The sequence below is a fragment of the Zosterops lateralis genome, assembly GCF_965231275.1.
Source record: "Zosterops lateralis genome assembly, chromosome: 11".
Lineage (NCBI taxonomy): Eukaryota > Metazoa > Chordata > Aves > Passeriformes > Zosteropidae > Zosterops > Zosterops lateralis.
Genome location: NC_139771.1, coordinates 18,819,319 through 18,843,898, shown reverse-complemented (window position 1 = coordinate 18,843,898; position 24,580 = coordinate 18,819,319). Strand labels below are relative to the sequence as shown.

The window sequence follows — 24,580 nt, the reverse complement described above, 5'->3', positions numbered from 1 at the left end:
CTTCAGAAGGTGCTGAATTACCTCCTCATCCCCATCTACTACTTCACACAGGCACATCCCTGTCTATGGCAGACTGGGCCCCAAAATAGCCCATGTAATTCAGAGCAGAGAGGATTTTTATTATTTTTTTTTAAAGCATTGTCCTGCCATGAAGAATTAAACAGAAAATGAATGGAGAAACCAAATGTCAGCTGCTCCCTTAGACTTCAAGGTTCAGGAAACTGCTTAGTGGGAGTAGGAAGAGACTGGCAGGCTGAAATGTAAGAGAATAATTGCATTATAAGAAGATTATGGAAGATTATTTTTCTTGCGGGCCCCAGATTTCTGCAGAAACAATCCTCAATTGCATCCTACATGGCAAAATGAATCCCCCCCATTCCTCCAAACAACCGGGGTTTATTAACGACATGTTCCTTTGGTGTGGGCAAAATTAAAAATGGGCTTATATTGCAAAACATTCCATGCATCTTTCTTTCCTTTGACAACGTGGAGCTTAATGTGATTAACAACGTGGCAGCTCATAGCAAGAGGAAAAATAATCATTGAGGGTTTGTTTTTTTTTTTACTATACAACCCCCCTAATAATCCAGGAATCAATTTGCAGCCTGGGAGGGTTCCCCCAGCAGAGGCTTGGGGAGCTGGGTGGGCTCCCTTCATTTCCCTATCAATGTGAAGTTCCTGCAGCCCTGGGTAGCCAGGCTTTTTTTATTTTATTTTTTTTTTTCAGTGTTTAACTATAACCACTGGGACTGGAATCAAGAGCTTCTCGTGGCCCAGTATGAATATTAATAAGACACTGGGCCATGGAGTTCCTGGCTGATTTTGACAGTTTAAAGGATCAGTTAGTTAATTAGAAGATGACATGGCACATCGCATCCCTTGGCTCCATCCTGCCTTCTGTCTCCTCTTTTCATTTTCTTTTTTGACATGTTAGATTACATCATTACTTGTAGTTTCACTTGTTAGCCACACCATGAAATGAGACTATTTTAAGCTGTAATTATTGTGATTTCTCTCCTCCGCCAGGAACATGAAACTCAAAGAAAGCAGAGAGCAACTTGGATTTCAAAGACTTAGGAATACATGCCTGGCAGCTTATAACCTCCTAACTACAGCCAAGAAACAGGAAAGAAAATTAAATAGCACAGAAAATTGTGTTGATCATCATACTGGAAACTACTGTAGTGTTTTAAGTAGGCAGCCCCATCATCTGGGCTTCATCTGTCACTTAATTAATGTTTTCATAGGTGTATTTCTCAGAAATGCGGAGTCTCTTCCCTTCCAGCCTTGTGATTGTGCCTCTAGATATGTGTGTGCAGCCCAGTACATTTGTGTCCAAAACAGAGTCTGAGTTTTCTGTCATTGTCATGGTCAGAACAGACACAAATATTTGAAAAGAAAGCACAGAACTCTGCAGAACCCTTTCGTTTGGGGAAACAACAGAGGAGAGCAAAGACAGGCAGGAGATAAGAAATGTCATTGAAATCTTATTTCCCATCTATACCTGATAGCCCAAACCAGTCAGACTGCAACCCAAACCATAAAAATATTTAAAATAAATACAGTCACACCATAAATCACACAGACTTTCAAGTTCTGCATCCCAGGTTCATGCTGCACTCAGCCACCAGGATGAAAATTCTGGACACATAATACAACTTTGAAAGAAATACAACCACTTATTTTGTTTGTTACTGGATAATCTCATTAATTAATATTTGTGTTCTAGCTTCCATTCTGTAGGTAAAATTCTTATCAAGGACATTGGTCTGTTTCTGCAGAGGAATGCAGAGAAACACCAGTCTGCAGGAAAATTGGAATGCAGTTTTTGGATTAGGGAAAACCAGCAGCTCTGAGGCTTCACTAGAAATAACAAGATTAGTGGGTGAATGTGTCTTCTATCAGGAATGATAATTTCTGGGTTATGATTCCCTGTGTACTCTGCCTTTTCTTTTATCAAATATTTATATATGTGTATTCATTTCAATACTGCCTGATCAATACTGCTGATCAGAATGTGTATTTTAAAGGAAGAAATGGCAGAGGAAGTACAGCTGTGGGGTAACTCCATGCAGTTGGCCAATACAAGAGCCAATGTGGGTAATTTATGTCTTTCATTAAGGTAAACATTGATTCACGGGGCTTCCCAGAAATACAGTGCTAATAACAGGTGGAAATCACTTCCATTGCCACTGAAGATGATGTGACCTGGAGAAGGAACAAAACTGGGAGTTATGTGCCATCCAACAGGGATTAATGCTTGGACTTGATGAGCTCAGAGGTCTTCTCCAGCCTAAATGCTTCTATGACTTTCCTCATTGAACCAAAATTCCTTGGTCATGACCAGCCAAGTTAAGCATAAAAAGTGTCCTTCTTATGTCAGGGAAGGCATTAATACTTAGAGTGTCTTTTATCCAGTCAAAATTTTTGCAATAGGATTGATTTTATAATGAAATGAGACATGAACCAGCACCGCTGCAATTCCATGGGCTGGTGAGATTACATTGTAAAGAGGATAAATGGGAAGCAAATACTGTTGTGTATTGTTGGTGCATTTCAGAGCTAAACAATGGAAATCTGCACTGGGTAGGACCTGAGCCACCTCCTGTATCCTCCTGTAGTTTGAAGATTGGTGGTGCTGGGTGAGCACAGGTGAATTCCCAGCACAGACACAGCCTGGCTCTGGGATTGCAGCCACCCAGAGTCCCCATTTCCCTCTGTCCCCCTCCTCTTACCCCACACCTATCTGCTGTTGCTCCACTTTTGCTGCAGCACCAACTCTGCTGCTGCCTCACATCTCCAGCAGAGTCCCTGCTGTCCCCTCTGAGAGCCCACAGTGGAATTAATCACACACACCAGCTCTGGAGCTAATGCCAATCTCCTTCAGTGAAAACACATCTTTCCCAACTTCAAAGACAGAAATGAACACTTACATTTCCTTTGTTCCTAAAAGACTCAAATCCTGTCTCATTGAAGGTCTGCTCATCTCCTGGGTCCTCCCTGCACAGGAGCTCTGGCTGAGAATTAGCAATCAAACCCCTCACTGTCCACCTGAACCTAAAAATGAAAACAAAGGCAAACATATAAGCAAGTCCTTTTCATTCTGACTGCCATTTACCATTAATACTTAATATTCCCACATATTCTCTTCATCGGGTGGTTAATATAAAACCTAATGAACCATAGATGGCATTCCTGTTTTGCTCTGTTTCATATTAAGTGTGGAGCAGTAAAAACTGAGAAATGAAAGATAATATCTTTTCAAACAGAAATGGCATAAAATCCTTAATATGAACACAGGAGCTAAAACACCAAAGTGAAGACTGTGATCCTTAGCAGGTCTTGGCAGTTCCTGGCTATAGGTTATTAAGCATTATTCAGCTGACCCTAAGGGGAGTTCATCTGGAGACATTAAGGTCAGAGAGTAGAAGCACTTGGACACAGTCAAATGGATTTTACACCTTTGTATCTCTCTGACATTACTGTTTTGCTTCAGCAAACTGCCTAATATCAGATATATCCTACTGGGTACCTTTCTAAATCACTTCAATTTTCTTTGTCCCTGGGCTACAGTTATATGATCAGGAGCCAAAGCTATCACAGGCTATGATATACTATTTTACTTCCTGGTTTGTATTAGAATGAGCTTTATTAGCTTTTGGGGCACGTGTCTATCAGTTTTAAAGATGAAGTACTATGTCAATAGTTTTTATGCAGCATTCACATCCACCGAATCATTTTGCATGCTCTGAGATTATTAAAAGTGCGTTATCACTTTTACAGAAAACGTTCTTATTTTGAAATAACCATCACTCAGAGCAGCCTGTGCTTACCAATACCGTCTCTCTAAAGTGATATTTCACAGCAAAATCAAAATGAGGATTGATGCTCTGTAAGTAATTTCAGATTTGAGAGCATGTGAACCTTATAAACACAAGTGTAGAACTAACATTTGACTCCACACTCCTGTTCTTTCATTATCCACTTTCTTCCTTCAAATCTTCCTAATTTGCTATTGCATATTGTTGCAACTGCTAACAATAACCAGAGCACTTTCGCCATGTAAAAAGTGACAATTTGTACAAGCCTAAATTTTTCATTCTTCTTAAATAGTTAAATAACCCATAAAAAATTACAGAGATTAGTTTGGCTGTCGCAGCATCAAAACCAGGAAATCAAAGATGCTTTTTTGTGAGGAAGCTGAGGTTTCAGCTAACAGGGAAGAAGCTTTTAGAACACAAATCCAGCCTATAATCAGATTTTCTCATTTCCTTGCCAGCCTTCCGCACTTTTGGTTTTGTGGCTTGCAGTGGCTGCTTCCATTGTGTCACAAATGGAAAAGGGATGAGGGATTTGAGATAGAGGATGAGGAGTGTGATCTGCCTCCAGGTCCTTCCCTCAGCTGGGCATTGCTAGGCTGGAGGTGTCTCAGGTGGCAGATGGTGATTTTGGAGCTGGTTATGCTTAGGTGAAAGAGCACTCCCTGTTTGATGAGTTCATTCTCTGGCCTCGGCAGCTCAAACCCCGTTTCACCCACTCCCATCACTGTAATCACTGTAAATCCAGCTGGAACATCCTCAGGTTCAGGGATCACCTTCTGCCTTCAGCTTTGACCAAGACCTCTTGGCTCTGCAGTAATCAACACCCAGAGAGGCAGCCCAGGGGAGGAGGAGTTCCTTGCTCCATAGGTCAGCTCTCCTGGTTCTCCCCATCACAAAAGGTCTCAGTGGCATATTAAACAGTTATTTACCCTATTCTGACCTCATCGTTCTGCTTCATGGAAGGCTGAATTAACCCAAAAGGGTTTTATCTGCTGTGTCCCTGCAGTGCTTACAGGGATGCTCCTGGAGCATCACTGCCTTCCTCAAGTGGCATAAATTACAGAGATATTGGACTTTTAAAGAGCTTCAAGGGGACAGAACAGTTCCTTCAGCAGTTTAACAATAAGTATCATTTCATTTAAGTTACTTCTGAGGATTGGAACTCTTTCAGAGATGCTAAGTGGAGCAAATAAGGATCTCAAGGCTTCAGCATTAACTGATGGGAATAAAGCCAAAGTTTTACATTTGCTTTCACATCCTCTCTTGTGGTATGTTTTAGTTTAAATATTTTGGCTCAGTCTTGAAGCTTCCAATGCATAGGCAGATTGCTATGCCCAAAAGCAAAAAAAAAAAAAAACCACCAGAATTGAGATCTTTTTGCTGTTATATTTAGAGTATGTATTTAATTATTGTGCCTGCACGCTGCCATAGAAAATCCTGGTTTGCTTTCACATATTCAACAAAGAAATTTTAAGAAGGGTATTTTTAAATTAGATTCACACTAATTACGTGTATTATTGAGAACCCAACGCTTCACAGCTATCAGTGGGTTGTGTTATTGAACATTTTCAAATAAACACAGGGAAGCAGAACTCGGTCTGAACACATTCCCAGCAGAGGCACTCGAGCTTTAATAAAGGTAACCCAATGGTTATAATTAAAAAACACCTTCTCACACTTTGAAAAATCCCAGATACTGAACTTTGAAGCATGGTTGTGTAACACAGTTCTCTGGGTAACCATCATCTGTACACTTCCATGACTTCTGTTTATTTAACACACCAAAGCAAGAATTATTTATAAAGTCACAGCTGTTCTTTTTCCTAGCTTTTGTTTCTCACAAGTCTTTAAATATTTGTAAAAACAAGAAAAGTAATTAAAGTATTGATACGTTAAGCAAACGCTTCCCTAATCACGCTGCTTAAATAGGAATCACTTGTTTAAACAGAACTTGCTAAGTAAATGTACAGAAATACAACGTTAAATAGTTACTGCAGAGTAGAAAAGCCGAGTTGCATTTAAAGAAACAAAATAAACAATGCCAACCCATCACTGATATGGCAGGCAGAGCCACTCCAGCATTAGGAAGCCCCAGCCCCGAGCTGGGTTTGGTGTGTGGCCAGCTCTGTGCAGGAGCTCTGTGCCATCTGCTCCTCACACAAAGGACACCAGTCTATTCTTGCTGGTGGGAACTGCTGTCCAAGAGCCAACCCTTGGCAGCGCCAGTGCCTACCCTTGAAAAGCTGGCAGAGGGTGCTTTTTAGCCTTTGAGTTCCCTAATAATGATCCTCTCCAGGGTGCAGGTCCCTCATGAGTGCTTCATTTCCCTCTTTATCCTGATCCACCATCCCGTGCAGACAGGCGGGACACCTGAAGTGCATCAGTCTCCTGTGGATTCCCCTTACCTGCCAGCAATTGGCAGGCTTAATCGGGGAATAAATCAAACATTTAAACAGCAAAATTTATATTAGGTTTGTAGTTGCGAGCTGAGAGGTTGCAAATTGAGACTAAGACAAGTGCAAAAAGCCAAACCAGGCTGTGGTCTGTGGCAGCATCCCCTCCTTGTCCATCCAGGACCTCCAGCACCACCCTCCCCTTTGTGGTGACAGTCTGGCTGCTTCCCACCTTCTCCTGTTCCCTGGGAATTAGCTTTTGGACACAAAGGGAAATGTCTGCAAGCGGGAGCCAGGTATTGTGGAGAAGGGGGTTTTGCAGCCACGGTCACAGGCAGGCAGGCAGGCAGTGAGTAATCTAGATAAATGCTAATGAAAGCTCTTGCTGGCACCTTGTGTATTCAAAGGCCATTTCCTATTGTTCCCAGTCAGCTGGCTCGCTGACTTCCCATTCAGCCTGGATTGCTCAGACTCAGCTGGGACCACTCTGACATTGCCATTACACGGGATGTGAGCCCTCCACTGCCCGTCCATTGGGTTAAGCTCATTATCTGTGCCCTGGCCAGACCACACATGGCCAGTGACAGATCCCATAACGAGCTCTGGACAGCCAAGGGAAGGCTGGGATTTACCTGCCCCAGGTACAGCAGGTGGTGATGAGGTTCCTGTAATGCCCCAAGCATCCTTGGATAATATTTTATAAAACAAACCACGTAATTAACATCCAGCCCATGCCAGCAGCTCTCCCTGCCTGGATGGGTCCAGCAGTGAGGAGCATCCCTTTGTTCTTCCATCCTCACAAAGAGCCTGTAGGAAACAGAACTGGCCTCCTCAGACCTGGCATCACTCACTGAACTCGTTTAAATCTCACAGGAATTAAACTGGAAGCTTGCAGCAACTTTGTGCTGAGAGCACACAAATTGCAACAGCTTAGGAGGAGCTGACCAAATTTAGCAGATTTCACAGGGACAACGCAAACCATCCCGGTGCCAAACTTCAGATTCTTCTTTCAAATTATGTTGACACTAAAACCCTCTTAAAGGAAGCATCCAGAATTTCAGAATATAGGAAAACTTTTTTTTTTTTTTTTTTTTTTTTCTCCCTGTAATCTTACTCTTGGAAATGACAGAAACTTCAGCTCAAGTGCACCATTAAAGGCAGAAATCAGCACTAGACAAAGCCCAGAACAAAAGTTTGCAGCCCAAATGTTTAAACTTTGGCAAAGTGCTGTAAAAACCAGTCAATATTGACCCGAGGGAATGCTACCATTTTTGCCTGTGAGGTGAATAGGAGAGATACAAGTTATAGTTGAATAATGGAAACATCTCCTGGCCCAGGAGCAGCTCATTTACCAGGGTGAGCTCTTTGCTACTGGGGCCATGGCAGCTGGAGAATCCCAAACATCACATTTATGGGACCCTCCACTCCCACATCAAAACGAGTCTTCTGCTGGGCTTATTCTCCTGGCCTGACTTAGGGATTATCTCTCTGAATCAGATGAAACATTATCTCCTGCAGTCTATCACGTTGCTATAGGGAAATAACAAATAGGTGTGTTTCCGTTGAAACTGGAAATTAAATATCCCGCATGTTTCTGGTTTATTTCTAAGCAGATCCAGCTGCGTGCTATTCCTAAAAAAAGAAAATTCCAGACTGACCTCAGCCACCTGAACAGAACACTAGCATTTATTTACATGGCATCAAGTATTTGAGAAGAAACTTAATTGCATTTAAGAAGAAAACCAAAATCACAGACAACATTTTTGGAAGCTTCACCTTGAGTTGCCTAATCAAATTACATAACCAAAAAAATGGTGTAATCAAAGCCATAAACTTTTTTATAATTTCCATAGAGTCAGAGGGGTTTTTTATTGAATTCACTTATCATCATCATCATCTTTTTTCTGCTTTTAGGGAATGCTAGTACCATCATGCAAGAGTTTTCCAGTTGTTCAAGATCCACAGTCACTGGCTGTCAACCAGCTTTGGAAAAGCTGTGATATATGAATGATATATCTGACATGGGATAGTCTGAGTCATTCCTTGAGAGCAGCAGTAACATCCAGGCTTCCTCTGCCTTGCCCCAACCTTGACACTTCTGCCACCATGGCAGCAATTCTCTTAATGGGGAAGCAACTCAGGGATAAAGTTCCTACTTGATTCTGGGTGTTTGGCAGGGATTTGAGTCACAGGTGGGATTTGAAGGGACCCCTGGAGTCCACCCAGTCCAACCCACCTGCCACAGCAGGGTCATGCAGACCAGGCTGCACAGGATGATGTCCAGGTGGATTTTGAATAACCCCAGAGAAGGAGACTTCACAGAGTCTCTGGAGAGCTGCTCCAGGGCTCTGCCACCCCCAAAATAAGGAAGTTTTTTTTCTCATATTCAGATAGAACTTCCTGTGTTTCAATTTGTGCCCATTGTCCCTTGTCCTGTTGCTGGACACTACTGAAACGAGGTCTCCTTTCTTTCTGTTCTTTGTTTCTTTCTGTAGGCAGGCAAATTTTGCTACCAAAATAAAGCCTCAGAGTCAAGGGACCCCTTCTTGTCAGCCTCTGTTAACTAAAGTTGCACTAAAGCATGAACTGCATTGCAGTAACTGAACATTTTAATGCAGACTGTGAGTCAGTGCCATTGTAGCAAGAGCTGAGTATTTTACAAGAACCCTACAGCAAGCACCTGTGTACAGAGTTTGGACAGATAAACTGCATTTCCCTTGTGATCCACAGAAATTCACTCAGCAAACACTCAAAACCAGTTAGAGAACCAGGGTCTGTCCAGGCTCTCCATGCAGTGCCTGTAGGAATGGCACCCTTGGTCTCTCTCCTGGCTGCTCTGTCATCTTCTCCTCTTTATGGCAGGATGAGTTGCAGTGAGGTTATAAAAAGGCACCCCCTTCTGAATGCTCAAACAACTGGGAAAATTATGGTCAATCCACACTCCCAGCGCAAGGTAGTGCTTCTCACAGACTGGAAAATATCCATAAAGCCTGTGAGTTACGAGTACTTTTCTAGCTCATTGGGCAGTTCACTGCTGTCTTATCCTTTACATCTGTGCTACAGGTTTAATGCAGATCTACACACTCAAATGCTGAGTACTCATAAATGCCACGCTGGTTTTATTGTAGGTGTTTTTATAATGTCATAAAGTTTATATTTTTAATATCACAGATAATATGTGAACCTGCCATTTACACCTCTGAAATACACAATGGGAGTCGGCAGCATAAATGACCATTTTTCACTTGGAATACAATATTAATCTAAAGATAATCTATATTAATACAGTACTCTTTTTTTTGTTGGGGTTTTTAAATCCTAAATCCACACATATATATATATATATATATATATATATAATTTTTGCTTTGGAGCATGGGCTATGGAGGCTTTCAGGGACAGAGATGCTTTTCTCTGTTGTGCTTGTTAAACCCCCAGTTCAATCAGCTGCTGCTGTAAAAACTGAGCCTCTCAAACAGCACCACAGTCCAGGAGGGAAATAAACGCCACTGAGCATATTCAACTTCAGCAGGGCTGAGTTCTGTGCCACCACATTCATTTCTTTGTGCCTCACATTCAAACCCTTCCCGCTGAAATGTGGCAAGAATTATCCTGGGGGACCGCAGTAAAACGCAGCCGTGTTTATTTGTAATTGCTACAAAATGGTTTACAAAATTGTTAGTGTCCTTTATTACGCCTGCTACTGAAGCGCTCGCCTGTTAATTAGAGAAATTTCAGCTGTCATAGCTGGCAATTATAGCCCGTGTATCGCTGTCTGGTATGAATAGGCAATGAGAGGCTGATTAATATGCATGAGTGGCGGTATATAGCCCTGCCTGGGAGCCGGGAGAGGCAGAGCAGAGTGAGCTGTGATCTGTGCTGGGGACAGGCAGAGCTCTGCTGTGCTTCCACCGCCTCCTCCAGCCCCTCACCTGCGGCTCCAGCCCCACCTGGATGTGCCCTGGCCAAGGGCATCGCTCTGGCTGCTCCTGGGGAAAAGGAGGATCTTTTCTGCCGCTCCAGTTTAAACATGGGATGCAGTTTGTGCACTCTGCAGAAGCCAGAAGAGCAGTACAAGTTGCTGTATGAAGTTTGTCAGGTAAAGGGTTGGGTTTTGTTTCTAAAAGCAAGTGTTCTCTTTTGGGTTTGTGACCACTGTTAAGGGCAGGGAGGATGGAATACCAGGAACTAGAAATGAATTTGGGTTTGCCTTGTTTGAAATCTGTGTGATAATGATTATGTTTTTAGCCTGTATTTTCCCATTCACATGTGCAGAGTGTCAGATATTTAAATGTAGCTATTGTACATCAAACTTTGCACAAAACTTTCATCACAAAATGCTCATTTATCTGGTGTGTATTAGGTTAAATTTCTTTTTAAGGATTACGGCTTGGTCACACACTCCTTGCACAAGTGGAACAGATGCATGGGGAAGGTTTTGTAGCTGTTTACAAGTTCCTAGAGCCACTTGTTTGTGTGCAGTGTGTTCACTGTGCTCAGTCAGCTCTGTGAGTGCCTGTCACTGACAGTTTGGATCTTGTTGTTGTAGGTGTTGCACCTTGATGTGTAAAAACACCAGCTAACAAACAGATTTGACAGCAGATTAAAACTACTGCCCTACAGATCTTTAGATACCAAATCACTCATATGAACCTTCTGAGAAGTTTTCTGTGGATGTTTTAACACATCCACCTCTATTGCAAAGATTTTATTTCCTGTTTCTGCTTTTCCTTCTGCCTGCCTTAGAAATTCCTTACTCTGTCAGGTTAGAGTACAGTTTGGACTGGGGCAGTGGGATGGAGCCTGCAGAGTGCTGGCCAGGGGGTTCAGGATGTATTCCTGCAGATCTCCCTGGAAATATTCATAGTCAGTACTGGAAAGGTGGATTGTGTTGTCTGTACAAAAACTCTGGATGGACAGACAGTACCCAGATCCTTCGAGCTGCACTTTTCCCCCCTCCTTGCCATTCCTGAGGTGGTTTAGGACAAGTGACAATTGCTGGGTGACATTCCCAGCGCTGCTCTGTGCTGCCAGCAGAGGGAATTGCTCAGCAATCCTGTGTCCTGCCGCCTTCCCACCTGCAGCTGATCCCAGATCCTGATGTCACTGACAACAAAGTGAATAAAAGATGTGGTCTGTATGTTATGCTAGTAGGGAAGTGATTAAATTTTAACCACGTAGTTGTGATCTAATTCTCGCTCGCTCACCCAAAGGACACTGACGCTTTGAGGAATAAAAAAAAACCTGTGGGAGCAAATAGAAAGACATGTTGACTGTCATTTCTATTTATACCAGCACACTTCCACTTGCTAAGCTGCTGTGCATGTGATGGGGGGAGGAATTTTAGAGGGGGGTAATCAGATTTTTCAGGCAGTGTTCAGCACTGAGAAGCAGGTGCTGCCTGCAGCAGCAGCTCACCTGGGGCCAGGTGTGGTTTGTGTGAATGCCCCACTCAGATACAGCACTGGCTGTGGGAATAATTCCTTATCCTGCCAAGTTTTTGTGCAGTCTGGGTTTGGGGACTGTCAGTGAGTCCCAGTCAGAGTGCACCAACAGGACAGACTGAGACAGCACCCAATCACAAATTATGTGATTGCTCAGGAAGTTTGCTCAATATTTGTCGTGAAGGGAAGATGGCAGAGAAGCTTTGCAACTTACTGACATCTCCCAACAGATGCAGGACAACATTCTTTAAATACACGTCCTGAAATCAGTCCCAGGAACAGTTCCTGCTGATATGTGAGCTGACTGAACTATCCAGTGCTGGCTGCAGGTGCAGATCCCTGGCAGGAGTTTGGGTTTAGAATTCTGTCAAGCTGCAGAGTGCTGCAGCCTGGCTTCAGCCATGTGTGAGTGCCCAGTAATACTCCTCAGTAAGTGTGGAAGTCTTTTGGGAAACTCTGTTGGAAATACCCTCAGTTTCCACAGAAGTGAAAGGTGCATGTAATCCTGTAAAACTGGGATTTCTAACATAAACCCTGAATTATTTAAGACTATAATCCCTGATTATTCTAGAATATAAATAACTGTGCAAAATTATTTTAACAGGAGTCTACTTTGATTTCTCTCTTTTGCAAGATAGGAGGGAGGGAATTCTATAGCTTATGGAGCACATCCAGATAATTGTATGTCACCACAACTATAAAAATACGTTCTCATGTAACCTACACACAAGAGCAATCACTTAAAATTTAATGGTGAGGGAGATGAAGGATCACTGCCATTTAAAATTACAGAATATAGAAGATAAAAGTTTCAAAATCTGCCAACAGTAGGAAATGTTTCTTAGAGTGGTTTTTTGTGTCATCCATGTAACCCTAATTTCATATGATAAGAAGCATTGCTATTCAAGAAATCTGAGTTAGACAAAATTTGCATAACTTGATTTAAAGGAATACTGAGCATCGTTGCAAATAAATCTCCTTACCCTCATTTTTTAAAAGTTCATGACTCCGAGATGTAGGAATTCAGAAAACACTTGAAGGAATTAATAATAGTACATAACTGCACTTTCTCTATTAGGCCAAGAGCTTTAGTGTGGCTGGGAAATTAATGCTTCCATAAATTACAATTCCAGAAGGTCCGGTACGGCTGGCTCTGTAAGCCCTCTAACAGTGAGCACAAAGAGGATCAAATATACCAGGGCTCAGGCTTTATCCCTTCCTCATCCATAGATAATTCAAAGAGATCCTCTTCATTAAGGGCTTTGGCACATTGCCTACAATTTCTTTTTGGGCCGCTGTGAGCTTAATGATGCAGAACAATGGTCTTCCCTCTTGTTGAGCACTTACCTTATTGTACCTTTAATCACATAATAAAAACCAAATTAAGACACCTCGTCATTAGAGTCTGTTGTAGCTGTGCATATCAATGCTTTGTGCTACAAGTACAAAGGGGATTGTGGCAGCTTGGAGCCTTGATGCAGAGCAGTGTCACCACTGATGAGTGTGGCAGCCTTAGATGGAGCCCAAAGTTTACTTCCCATCTGAAAACAGCACATTAAATGAAGTAATATACACTGTTAGATTTTTGGGTGTCTGGGTTGAATGGAAATCTTCTTCAGAAGATACTAAAAGTTGTGAAAATGGAGGGAGAAGGGGGAAGAAAGAATAACAGAAAACTGGGAGGGTGTTTAATGCCAGGTTTTTATGTGCTTTTCTCAATGTCATCAACTCCTGCATAAACAATAACAGAAATAAGAGCTTCTCCCATTGTATGAAAATTCCTGAGGGACCAAAAAGTAAACTCCATTGGAGGAGAGTTACAGAAGAGTCATCTGAGATAGGGCTTTTGAGCATGCAAAATAGAGTAAAAGGAGTTTAAATCTGCAATTTAAGGAACTTTCTCAGTACCTGCTTCACACTGAGCACACATTGCCCGTAGTATGGGAGGTAAACACACAGTGAAATAATTTCCTAAATGGACACAGTGCTTTACAGAATCCTCACAGCATCACAGAGTGGTTTGGATTGGAAGGAACCCTAAAGATCTTGTAATTCAACTCCACTGCCATGGGCGGGGACACCTTTCACTGGAAGAATTTCCAAGGATATCAGTATAGCATTTTAAATCACAGACAGGACTCTAAACATGGACAATGCTCGAAACTCTTTTCTGGGATTTAAGATGATGGATTTGACCCAGGGAGAAGATACCGTAAGAACAGCCCATCAAAACTGGCCCTTGCAGCTGAGAAACCCTGAGATGAGTGAGGACAGAGCCCAGCCCCTTCCTCCAGGCTGTCCCTGCAGGGTAAGGACAGGCTGGCAGGAAACAAGCTCATGTTGCCACTGCCCTTGGTTCAGCTGAGTCGAGGTCAGAAGATTCTGCTCCGTGATTGTTGAGCTGGCACCCCTCACAAATACTAAAGTTCATGTATAAATAAACAGTTGTTGCCATGATCTCCCAGCGTGTCGGAAACTTGAAAGCCTCACTCACATGCTCCTGGCCTGGCATGTCCCTGAGACATGGAAAAATGATATTATTGGTAAAAAACAATAGTGGCCAAGCTGGATTTGTGTTTTAAACCAGGCTGAGATGCTCTGTGGCCAAGGTTATATAAGCACCAAGGGCAGATACAAATTCTGTGCTAATGAGAGGTCGGCAGTGATGAGGAACAAGCCAACCCTGTTTTCCATTGGCAGGTTCCAGTGGCGTTGCTTGCAGGGCACTGTTCTCCAGCAGAACTCCCACACAAACCTGCTGCACTGAGCTAATCACCAGTGCAGGGCCCTTTGCCATCAGAATTCCATTCACACGTTCTGACTTGAAAAAAATGAGACCAAAGTAATCAATCAGTAAGAAAGCCTAATTCAAGGAAACAGTCTAACTAGACTTAAACCTACTGAGCAATGATGTTATCCTAAAGCAGGGCCAGAGTGAAGCTTGCCAAAATAAATATTCAGCTCAAAAAAAAAAAAAAAAAAAAAAAAAAAAAAAAAAAAAAAGCCTAATCAAAACTGTAAGATTTGGAAAACAGAAATAATTGCCTCTGTACATATGCTTTTCACACCCTCAAATTTAATTGGGCAGCCAGAGAATTAGTTGCTCTACATTTCAGTAGTTTTCCATGTTAAGACCAAAGTGGTGGTGCCAATTATAGGGAACTGCTCTACTTGCAATACAGTGTATGGCTTTGAGTGCTCTGTATGTGCAGCCTGTGCTGCAGCTGAAATTAAAACTAGAGCTGAAGTTCGATTCTGTCGCTTCACTACCATTAAACTTGACCTCAATAACAATTGTGAACCTATCACACTTACTTCAAAGTGGGCATGTGTTTGCTTAAACAAGATGTTAATTCCAAGGGCTTTGTTCTAGATGGGGTTTTCTACTGCAGAATTAGTTCTGCTGCAGAAAAACTCTGCCTGACAGACTGGAGACTCATAATCTTCAGAAAACTGCCCTTTAATGATCGTGGCGCCTGTCTGTGGCTCACAAGTCCCCTTTCCTAATTAGACATTTACCAGAAACTGGCAATTGAAATTTTCCTCTTCACTTGATGATGAATAATGCAATGCCTCTGTTAGGATGTCTCTGGAAGATATTGTAAAGTTACAGGAATATTTTGGCCATTAAAGGAACATAAACAAGATTTGATACGAAATAAACAAATGCCTAATGGTCACCTGTGATATAAATGCATAATTTGACCTACTTTGCTCATGAAATGTCTCACTGCTGCATAATCTTCCTAAAATCTACAGTGCCTTTCATCTTTACAATGGACAGATAAAATTCTCAGCCATAACATGGATTTATTAGGGGTTTTTTTAAATGATGAATGATTGAAGGGATGAGTTTTGTGATGCTTTACACTTACACATCTGTTTAATGTTAGGAAGCAGGTGGCAAGAAGCCACAAGGGAGAAGGCACCAGGGACAATCACTCTGTGCTTTACTGTCACATGTCAGACATGGGCTGGGACAAAAGGAAACATATGGAGTCATGAGAAAGTGCAGATTCGATAAATGTGTTTTGTTGTGTTCGTTAATAATGGAACAAAAGGTCAGGCTTCATTTTCACTGGGACAGGACAACTCTGCAGTTACATGGACACTGGGATTGGTCCTTTCAGAGATTTGGTGGGTAAAGGGGAGCAGATCCAAGTGGCCCCCCTGGAACTTGGTCACAAGTCAGGGATTTGACAGGAGAAGGGCAGATAAATAATATCAAATATACATAAACATTAAATATTACAATACTTGCTAATTTAAGCAGTGACAACTGAAGAAAAACTTCCTATTAATATGGAACATCTTTAAGCAAAAAGCCAGATGTCAACATCCAAAACACAAGTGGTCAGAATCAGGGCACTGTTTTCTTCCTTGTGTCCATACAGGGATTATCCTGGGTAGGGACACAGAGGTGATTAGACATGCTGTCCCCTGGCATAGGAGCTGGGCACTAATATATCAAAATTATCCCAAATAAAAAACTAAACACAGAAGTGCAACAAGAGGTTTTTTTGCAGCTTCAAACCAATATTCTGTCCATTCCTGCGAAGTGAAAACTGAGCAGCATTTTAGAGAAAACAATCATTCATAGGTTGGAAGATCACAGCTGACAAGAATTATTAAATTTGGGCAAGGTGCTTTAGAGTTCAGCAGAAGTTCTTGTGTCTGACCCAGTGCATCTGTGTGATGTGTGATGTGACTGCCATCAGGTTTAGCCAAAACAAAAGGAAAATGAAGGTGTTTATCAATGTCACACTATGAGAACTCATGGCTATGGAGGGAGGTGCTGGTGGTGGCACCTTCTGAGGTTCTTCTTCAGCTCTGCTTATGAAAGAGCCAAGGGGACAAAGCTCCTGGAGCACCAATTCCTCTCACTGGGATCCCACTGGGATCTCACTGGGCTCCCACAGAGCAGCACTGGGTGTTCTTTCCATCTTTTCTTGGAACCAGCTTCAATAACCCTCTTCAGCACAGCTGATCTTCGGAGCTGTCCAAAATTGCTCTTTCCCTGTCCTGCAGCACTGAGGCATTTGAGGAAGGAGGGAGAGAGTGGGAAGATGAACTTAAAAGCTACAAACAATGAACAACAGTGTGAAAACAGGGTGCTGGGAATTAGAATGATCTTAAACACAGTGCCTGGGAGATGGGATGGGATGTTTCAGTTGTGCTGTACCCTCCTGTGACCCCAGGCAGATCACTCACTTGTTCTGTGTTTCATCTTCGCATCTCTACGAGATTCCTTTTGTCTGTTTGCCTGGAGCAGCTCTCCAGAGGCAGATTTTGCTGTGTACTTGCATAGTCTGATATGCTGCTAAAATGGTATCAGTGTTGTTTGAAGTGCTGGTGTGTACACCAGAAACTCTGGTTTTAATTGAGGTATGGTGTTGAATATTGCCCTACCAAACTGAGTGTGCTGGAACACCATAACAGGGGAAAGCTCACTCCAAATCTTAGTCTTTGACCATTCCCTTTTTCTGTAGGAGAAATGTGCTGCTCTACAGGGACCTTTGGTCTCATTCAGTACAAAAAAATGTTCCTTATGCTACTCAAATTCAGCTTGAATGCACCCTCAACTAAAAGGGTTTTAATTTTTTCATGCTGTTCACTCTCATGGTGTGTTATTTTAAATATAGATATAGAATACACAGCTTTTTGAAAGTTGTCATTCGTAAAAATCTGTTCTTTGCTGGACTAGATGAACACAGAGAGAACAGTTTTGCCTCTTGGGAAAAGCCCATGTGGGAAGGGCAAGAGCATTTCCCAAGGAGCCACACTGGAGGTGCCAGTGCTGGAGGTGGACAAAGCAGAGGATGTGAGAAAACGGGTAATTGCACTTGCTGAATCCCAGTCATTAGTAATTCATGGTTATTTATGGCTCATTTGTACCTCGCTCAGAGATCCCATTGATTGGCCCCCTCTGGGTCACTCTGCAGAAATGGCAGAGAGGGGCATTAAAAGGGGAGGCCTGTAAACTTCTGGCTGTGTTCTGGATGGCCCTGGGTTACTAAGCCATGAAAAGATACACAAAAGATCACTTTAAAATATAAGGAAGAGCATTTCTGCCTTGATATAAAGTCATTTAACATGATTAATGCATATTTAAGGAAAAAAAGGAACCAAGTAAACTTTGCTTCTAGTGAAAGTCCCCATCATTGCTCTGTGTTTTCATTGAAGCAAATGATAAAATTCCCTGTGGTTTTATTTTGAGGAGGAGAGCCTGAGAACCCAACCAAGAGCAGCTTAGTATGCCACAGACAGTCCTGGCACTGCCCTGGTAATACGTAAATGTGCTAATTACCAGCAAAATAAAAATTCCTTTATTGCCAGGGTCTTTCTCCCAAGATTTTCCATTTGCAAGTTTAACGGTTTGGAGAACAAAATGTATTCTGTGCTCTTAAGGAAAAGAATTTTTCCTTGCTCTGAACTGTTTTGTCATGGATGGCTCACAAGGCAGAAGGGAAATGCACACACATGGAAACAGTCTATTACTAAACAATGTAATTCTGGGGTTTTGAAAAAGAGGGAGACTGTACATATGAGGGAAATAAAAGAGGGATTAGATGGAGCTGCAAGAAGAATTAACCTGTATTTTGAACCTTTTTTTTTCTCCAATTCCTGAGGAAAAGGGGGGTTATAAAATAGGCTTTTTGCAGCTCTTGCTTCTGTAAAAATCTTTAAAGTTGTGCTGCTTTTTCTTAGTATGCAGACGCCTTAAGAACTTGCTAAAGAAGTGAATCAGACCATAAAGAGCATTTTAAATGGAGCACAGACGTCTGTAGTCTAACAGAACTAGCATTTTTATAGTGCACTTCCCAAGGATTTGCATGAATTTCTACAAAGAAAAGCTGCTTACTCATTCTTAGGCAAAAAAAGTTTTTCTCTCTGTGACATTTGTGAGGCATAGAAGAGCCAACAAGCTGTACAATGCATACAAATGTTTATCATTCATGGCATTAAACCCACAGAAATCAGTCTAAATTAATGGAAACGAATAATTTACTGAGAAACCCGTCTGGTTTATGGTGTGTGCTCCAAGAAAACAACGTTATACCCTATTGCTGCAAAAATAAAATACAAAATAATTATAACTAAACTGTTCTGCACAGGGGTTTTGTGGTTTTCTCAACCTTTCAGTAACTACTTCCAACCAGAGCCTAAGGTCACTTCATCTGTGCTATTGCAGGTGATGTTTGCTCATGGCTGAGTGCTCAACTCCTCCATTCCCTGAGCATCCTCCCCATTTCTCTTCTGGCAGCCCTTTCCTGTCACAGCCCTGTCCCAGTGTCCCCTCCCAGGGGCTCCTGCCTGTGCTCCTGCAAATGGGAAACTGGGAATCAGCTCCAGGAACATCCCTGTGTGGAGAACCCATTTGTGTTGATTCTGCTCTCACAGGAAAAGAGAAACCACCACTACTGGGGTTTCCATAAGCACTGGATCAGAAGGAAAGGAAAATCAGAATTGGTGGCAACCAGAAGGAAATTTTGTCCACTTGTAAACAAGTGACTTATTTTGATACACCTGAAAGCCTCTAATTTATGTCTGCCATTAAAAAGTGGCAATTAATTAGCCTTCTCTTCCCACCCCAGAGGAATAAAGCATGTAAATCCCTTACCTTGCTCAATAATTAAATAGCAGCTATTGATAAAATGACATTTATGTAACAGCACAAACCTGCCTCATACCTCAAACAAAAATAAGAATGTGTTTTCTAGTAACAGAGAACAATTCTTGGCTGCAAATCCCATTGCCTTGTACAGGAGGTGCAGCCTTGTCCTCACAGTGGGAAGGCTGGAAGGCTCCAGCCTCTGGACCCTGTGCCAATTCTGACCTCAGGAAATTACCATCTAAACAGTGGCACTTGGCAAAGGAACTGCTGGAGGATCCCAAACTTCTCAGTAGAATAATTGTTAAAGGAAAAGCACATATATAAATATAAAAACGTGAGAAAATCTGTCCCTGCAAAAGGTATTTCACTGTGACATATCCAGAATTAATAGAAGAAGGAGATTTCAGCAGGAGAGATGCCAAATGCCCTGCACAGCTCCAGCAGAGAGAAGCCATTGTATATCCAATCCCTTACACACTCACAGCACTGGAAAATTATGTGGAAAGCCATCTAGAGAGGTAAATTCTTCACAAGCCTAAAGAGATATGAGAGTTTTTCCTGGGTTTATTTCCTTTTCCCCTTGTTGAGAACATCACTGATCACAAATCACCACTGATTTATTTGGTTTTTCTAATTCATATGTAGCTACCAATTGAGAGAGATTGGAAAACAGGCTCAGGAAGGCACTTGAGTCTTACCAACCCTTCAGCCCCCAGGATCCTACTGCCTGTTTATACCCTTTTATCTCCAAGGTAGCAGTCAAATGTTTCCAGCCTTTTTCATGGCTCTTAAGGGTCAGATCTCAAACTGTACCCACACATTTGCTGTATTCACACCTCCTAAGGTGTCATGGGATGTTCCTCAGCAATTCCAGCTGATGTTTAGGGTTCCTCAGTGAAGTTCTGCTGCTTCCATTTGGGGCCAGATACAGCATATTAGATTTTCTTTCATTCTTCTTTTCATTAATTCCTGTTTATTTTTCTGACCATTTACTTCTTGGCTATAGGAATTAATGAGAGTGATAATGGATTAATTAATCCATGATCAAAATGAGAGTTTAAGACATCATTTCCTTCTATTTGTTTGCTGGGATCACCCCTTTGGATTTGTGCCATGGCTTCCCCAGTTCTGCCTTTGGGCATCATCTCTCTTTTTCCCAATTACAAATACACATCACTTCTACCTTAATTGACCATGGCAGCATTTTCCTTTCCATTATCTCAGTTTGGCCATGGAATGCTGATGGCACACTGGGCTCCATAACTTCTTGATTTGCTGTTAATGTCCTCTCTCAGTCAGAGCCTGAGCTGAGGCACTGCAAGAGCAAAACACCTCTTGACTCCAATGAGCATCAAATCAAGCTCAAGTGACTATTTCATTTTCATTCCATGTATTAAAACTTCCAGGAGACACAAACCTCCCAGACAGGATTATGCCATCTTTATCTGTAGATTTCTTGCTGCCTCTTAGAGATTCTTGGTCATCTATCTGGCCTACTTTAGTGCAGAAGAACATGCAGTACGTACTCTAAAATAAAATACTGTAAATTCTATTCTATTTCATGATCATTGCATAGCTTCTATTAAAAAAAAATAATAATTCAGGCATCCCTTTCTTATTTACTGTCTGGTCTTAATACAGAGTATTTGTGTCCCTGCCTCATGCAGTGGCTAAACCCATTATCTGGCTGCACCATGAATTTCACCCAAGTCCATTCAGCTCAGTTTAACTCCAGTCACTGCACTTTATCTACAGCTTTCTCCATATTCAGTGTATTTCCAATGCTAAGAAGGCCCAAAAGCTAAGCATCTCACCCTTTCAGACAAGTTAATTTATCCATCTTTTGTGCCATGAAAGATCCCATTGTCTCTGTCACATGGGATGTTCCTCAGAAATGATGCATATTTGTCGTTTTTGGCAGTCTTCTGAAGCATTCATGTGCATGGATTTTATTTCTTTTTCCTGTGTTATTTCAGATGTAACTGTTTATAAGGAGAAAAATTGCTGAGCACAATTCAGCAGCATTAGGAATAAAGCCTAGGAATATAAAGCCCCTTTTTTTTTTCTTTAGCAAAGCTGTACAGATTTATTTATTTAATTTATTTACTATGTATTTAATGGCTTTTAAGCACTGAGAATAATTATTTGTCAATCGTAACAATTTTTCCAGATAGAAACTGAGCATATTAGTGTCATCTATTTGCTAGACTCAGGATTAGCCGCAAGTACTGACTCTACACAGGCAATAGAAATCAGGCCATTGAGATCATACCAGTATATTTTTCTTCTGCATCATTTTTGTGCTACTAAGAATAAATTATCAATACCTGCTATTTTTTTCTAGACTAGAAAGCAATTTATCTCTGTTATGCATAAGCAGACTTGGGAATTACTGCTTTTTATAATCCAGATATTTAGCACTGCCATCCTCATTCCCCTTTAATGGAAAATGGTGTTATTGGTGTGCTGAGATGGGAAATGCTTTAAAAGAAAGTAATTACAAACTATTCACTGCTCAGTATTTACCACGTATTATGGCACTTACTGCAGGTGTTTTAGGAACCAGATTCAGAAATGTAATTCCCTGCTGTAAAGCACTTTTAAGCATATTTTTGCATCACTGTGTATTCTTTCACCATTTGTTAGGGCAGTTCTGAGCAGGTCTCATAGATCAGCATCCACCACAGTGGCCAAGGCTGCTGAGCAGAGCAGGAACCTGCAGAGCTGAAAGGATCCCACTCAGCTGGGGTTTAGGAACCAGTCCCTTGTAAAGGATCCACAGGCTGACCCCAAAACCATTCATCACATGGACAGCCACTGTCCAGAGGACTGCTTGCCTGACATGACATGGGTGCTGCCACAGTTCATAAAAATATTAACTTTTAAAGACAAAAATCCCCAACCATATCTTTGAAGTGGGTTAAGAACCCCATAATAACAGCAGTGTGGTGACTTATGCTTTCATTTCACTGAAATCATTGCCATCTTATCAAACCCATACTTTAAAATCATATACACATCAAATCTAGTTCTGCTTGTAGAGTTATCAATTTACCAGCTGAAAGCTGAATGCCAGAAAGTCACAAACCTTTATTACACAAGGTCTCTCTGCAGCAGGAGAGGGTTTAGATTAAAATTTAGCTGGCTCATCACCCCCAGTTCTAAAATCTGGTGCCATGTCCTTCTCCCTGGCTGTGCAGCATCTTTTCTTTTTCATGGCATTATCAGCTTGCAGACAACATAGTCAGGAAACTACTTGGAAATGATTCCTGTAGTAACAATTTATGACACAGTCCAGCTACCACTGCCTGTTCCCTGCGTGACATCAACCTGTCCTTGAAGTTATGATTATATATGTAACAATTGCATAGGAGAGCACAAAGAGGATGCCAGTCCATGGATTTGCAGAAATAAAAGTGTCCTAAGGAACCTAAATTAAAATGTGGGCCTGTACTAAACTGTCTGTAATCCAGGTTCATTACAGCAATTGGGGATGGACTGGAAATCTGTCCTTTACCAGGTTTTATTATAAAGACAGAGAAAGGATCTTCATGAATAGTTTCCTGCTCAAGAGTTATTCTGAGCACATTTCTGAAAAAACATTATACACTGCAATTTAGATTCTTTTCTTTTGATTGCTTGTTGGGTTTAGTTGTACCAAGAAAATAATAAAAAAAAAATAGGATGCACACAGTAAAATGTGCAACGTTTAATTTGCAGCAAATAATAAAACTCAAACCATAATCAGCATTTCCTTTTTCCAGAGAAAACATTACGCCGAACCTAATTTTACAGCTGTACAAACTGTTTTAAAGTAATCTGCTCAATTGGGCAAGTTAATGATATTTAATTTGACCAGGCCAAACTTTACATTAGTGGGAGCAATCGTGTGCAGTGCAAGTGTTTTGTGTGATGTAAATGTCATGCTAACACCTTCCCCTCTCAGCTGGCTTCACAAAAATCCTGGAGTCATCACCTCTCTCAGGCAAACCTAAGATGACACGAGGGGGGAAGAAGTGTTAGTTGCACGAGGTAATTCAGCAGGAATTTAACCTTTTCAATCTATTCTGCACTCAAGTTAACCCTCTTCATATCAGCCAGCTTTTGGCTCTGGGCAATATGTTAAATATGGGGTAAATTTAGTTATTTTGCTGAGTAATGTTCTCATTTAGGTGTCCCACTTTAATGTGATCAAACATTACAGTGTGTACTTAGTGCAGTGTGTGAATTCTCTTCTCAGCCTCCCCAGTTCCATGGCCTGGTGTGTCTCCTGTTATTTCTATCCACTGCTCTAAAATGGAATTTTTTATTGCAGTGACTGAGCACTACCGTCATGTTTCATCTGAAAAATTGTTTATCAGACACAAACACATAGTTTTGTAGTTTTGCTTTTGTTCAGCAATAAGGCGAAGAGTCTGAAAAACAAACCCAAACTAGAAAAACTACAGGAGAATCAATAACTCGAACAAGGGCTGAGAGATTTCTAATCTGCAAGAAATAAACAGGGTGTGGGTTTGTACTTCACCTCAAAGAGCGAGCCCAGTGAAATCTATCAAAATCAAAGGCAGAGCAGAGAGGATTTGTAAAGTTACTGTAGTGAAAAGGGAAAATGAGAGATGCACGAGGCTGCGGGATCATTCCTGGCACTAGCTGCACACACCATGGGGTGTCTGGAAGCCAAACTGGGGGTCCCTGACTGAAGAGGTGTCTTGTCTCTGCCTTGGCCAGCCCTGACACCTCCACAGTGAAGGGTTTGGTAGCAGGATGAACATCACCCATCCCTGTGAGCTCTTGTTTGCCCAAAGGAGTGAAGCAACCACAGGAGGAAAGAAAGAGGGAGTCTGTTCAGGGTTAACTGCTGGCTTTATTCATCAGGGGATCTGCCCCAGCAGACACCCCTCAGCAGAAGCAGAAGAAGGGAAGAAAGGGGAGGGAAAAAAGCGGGAAACCCCCCAGTGCAACACCTTTTATTGGGGGGAGGAACTCAGGTTTGGGTTTAACTGGGGACAAATCAGGGACTAAGGGAGTATGGCTCTCCAGGTAAATGACACACATTGTAACAAATCAATAACTCAGGTGGGGAAACAGCTGACCCTAATCACTTGGGGTCCTTACTGGAACTTTGCAGACTTTTGGGAGAGACCCCAAAGTGACAGACAAGACCCAGGGGCTGTATAACTTATGACTGACATACAGCTAGGATTGGGGTGAAACCAATAAGAGTGAAACATGGGTGACATGGGGCAAAAACCATTACAACTTATAAAAAATAACACAAAACAAGGAACAAATACATACATAAAACTG

The 24,580-nt window shown here is 41.8% G+C and overlaps 1 protein-coding gene across 2 annotated transcripts in view; it reads left to right on the top strand.

Annotated features, from left to right (window-relative positions):
* Positions 1–24,580, top strand: part of PDZRN3 (PDZ domain containing ring finger 3) — a 134,548-nt gene that overhangs the window by 93,443 nt on the left and 16,525 nt on the right. Inside the window, exon 1 of one of the 2 annotated variants that reach the window (XM_083869487.1) lies at positions 10,113–10,313. The exons of the other annotated variant lie outside the window; for it this stretch is intronic. Within the exon in view, the coding sequence (XP_083725613.1) occupies positions 10,245–10,313 (69 nt within the window). The 5' untranslated portion in view covers positions 10,113–10,244. Of the gene's footprint in view, positions 1–10,112; positions 10,314–24,580 lie in introns of those variants that run through there. 2 annotated transcript variants of the gene reach the window in all.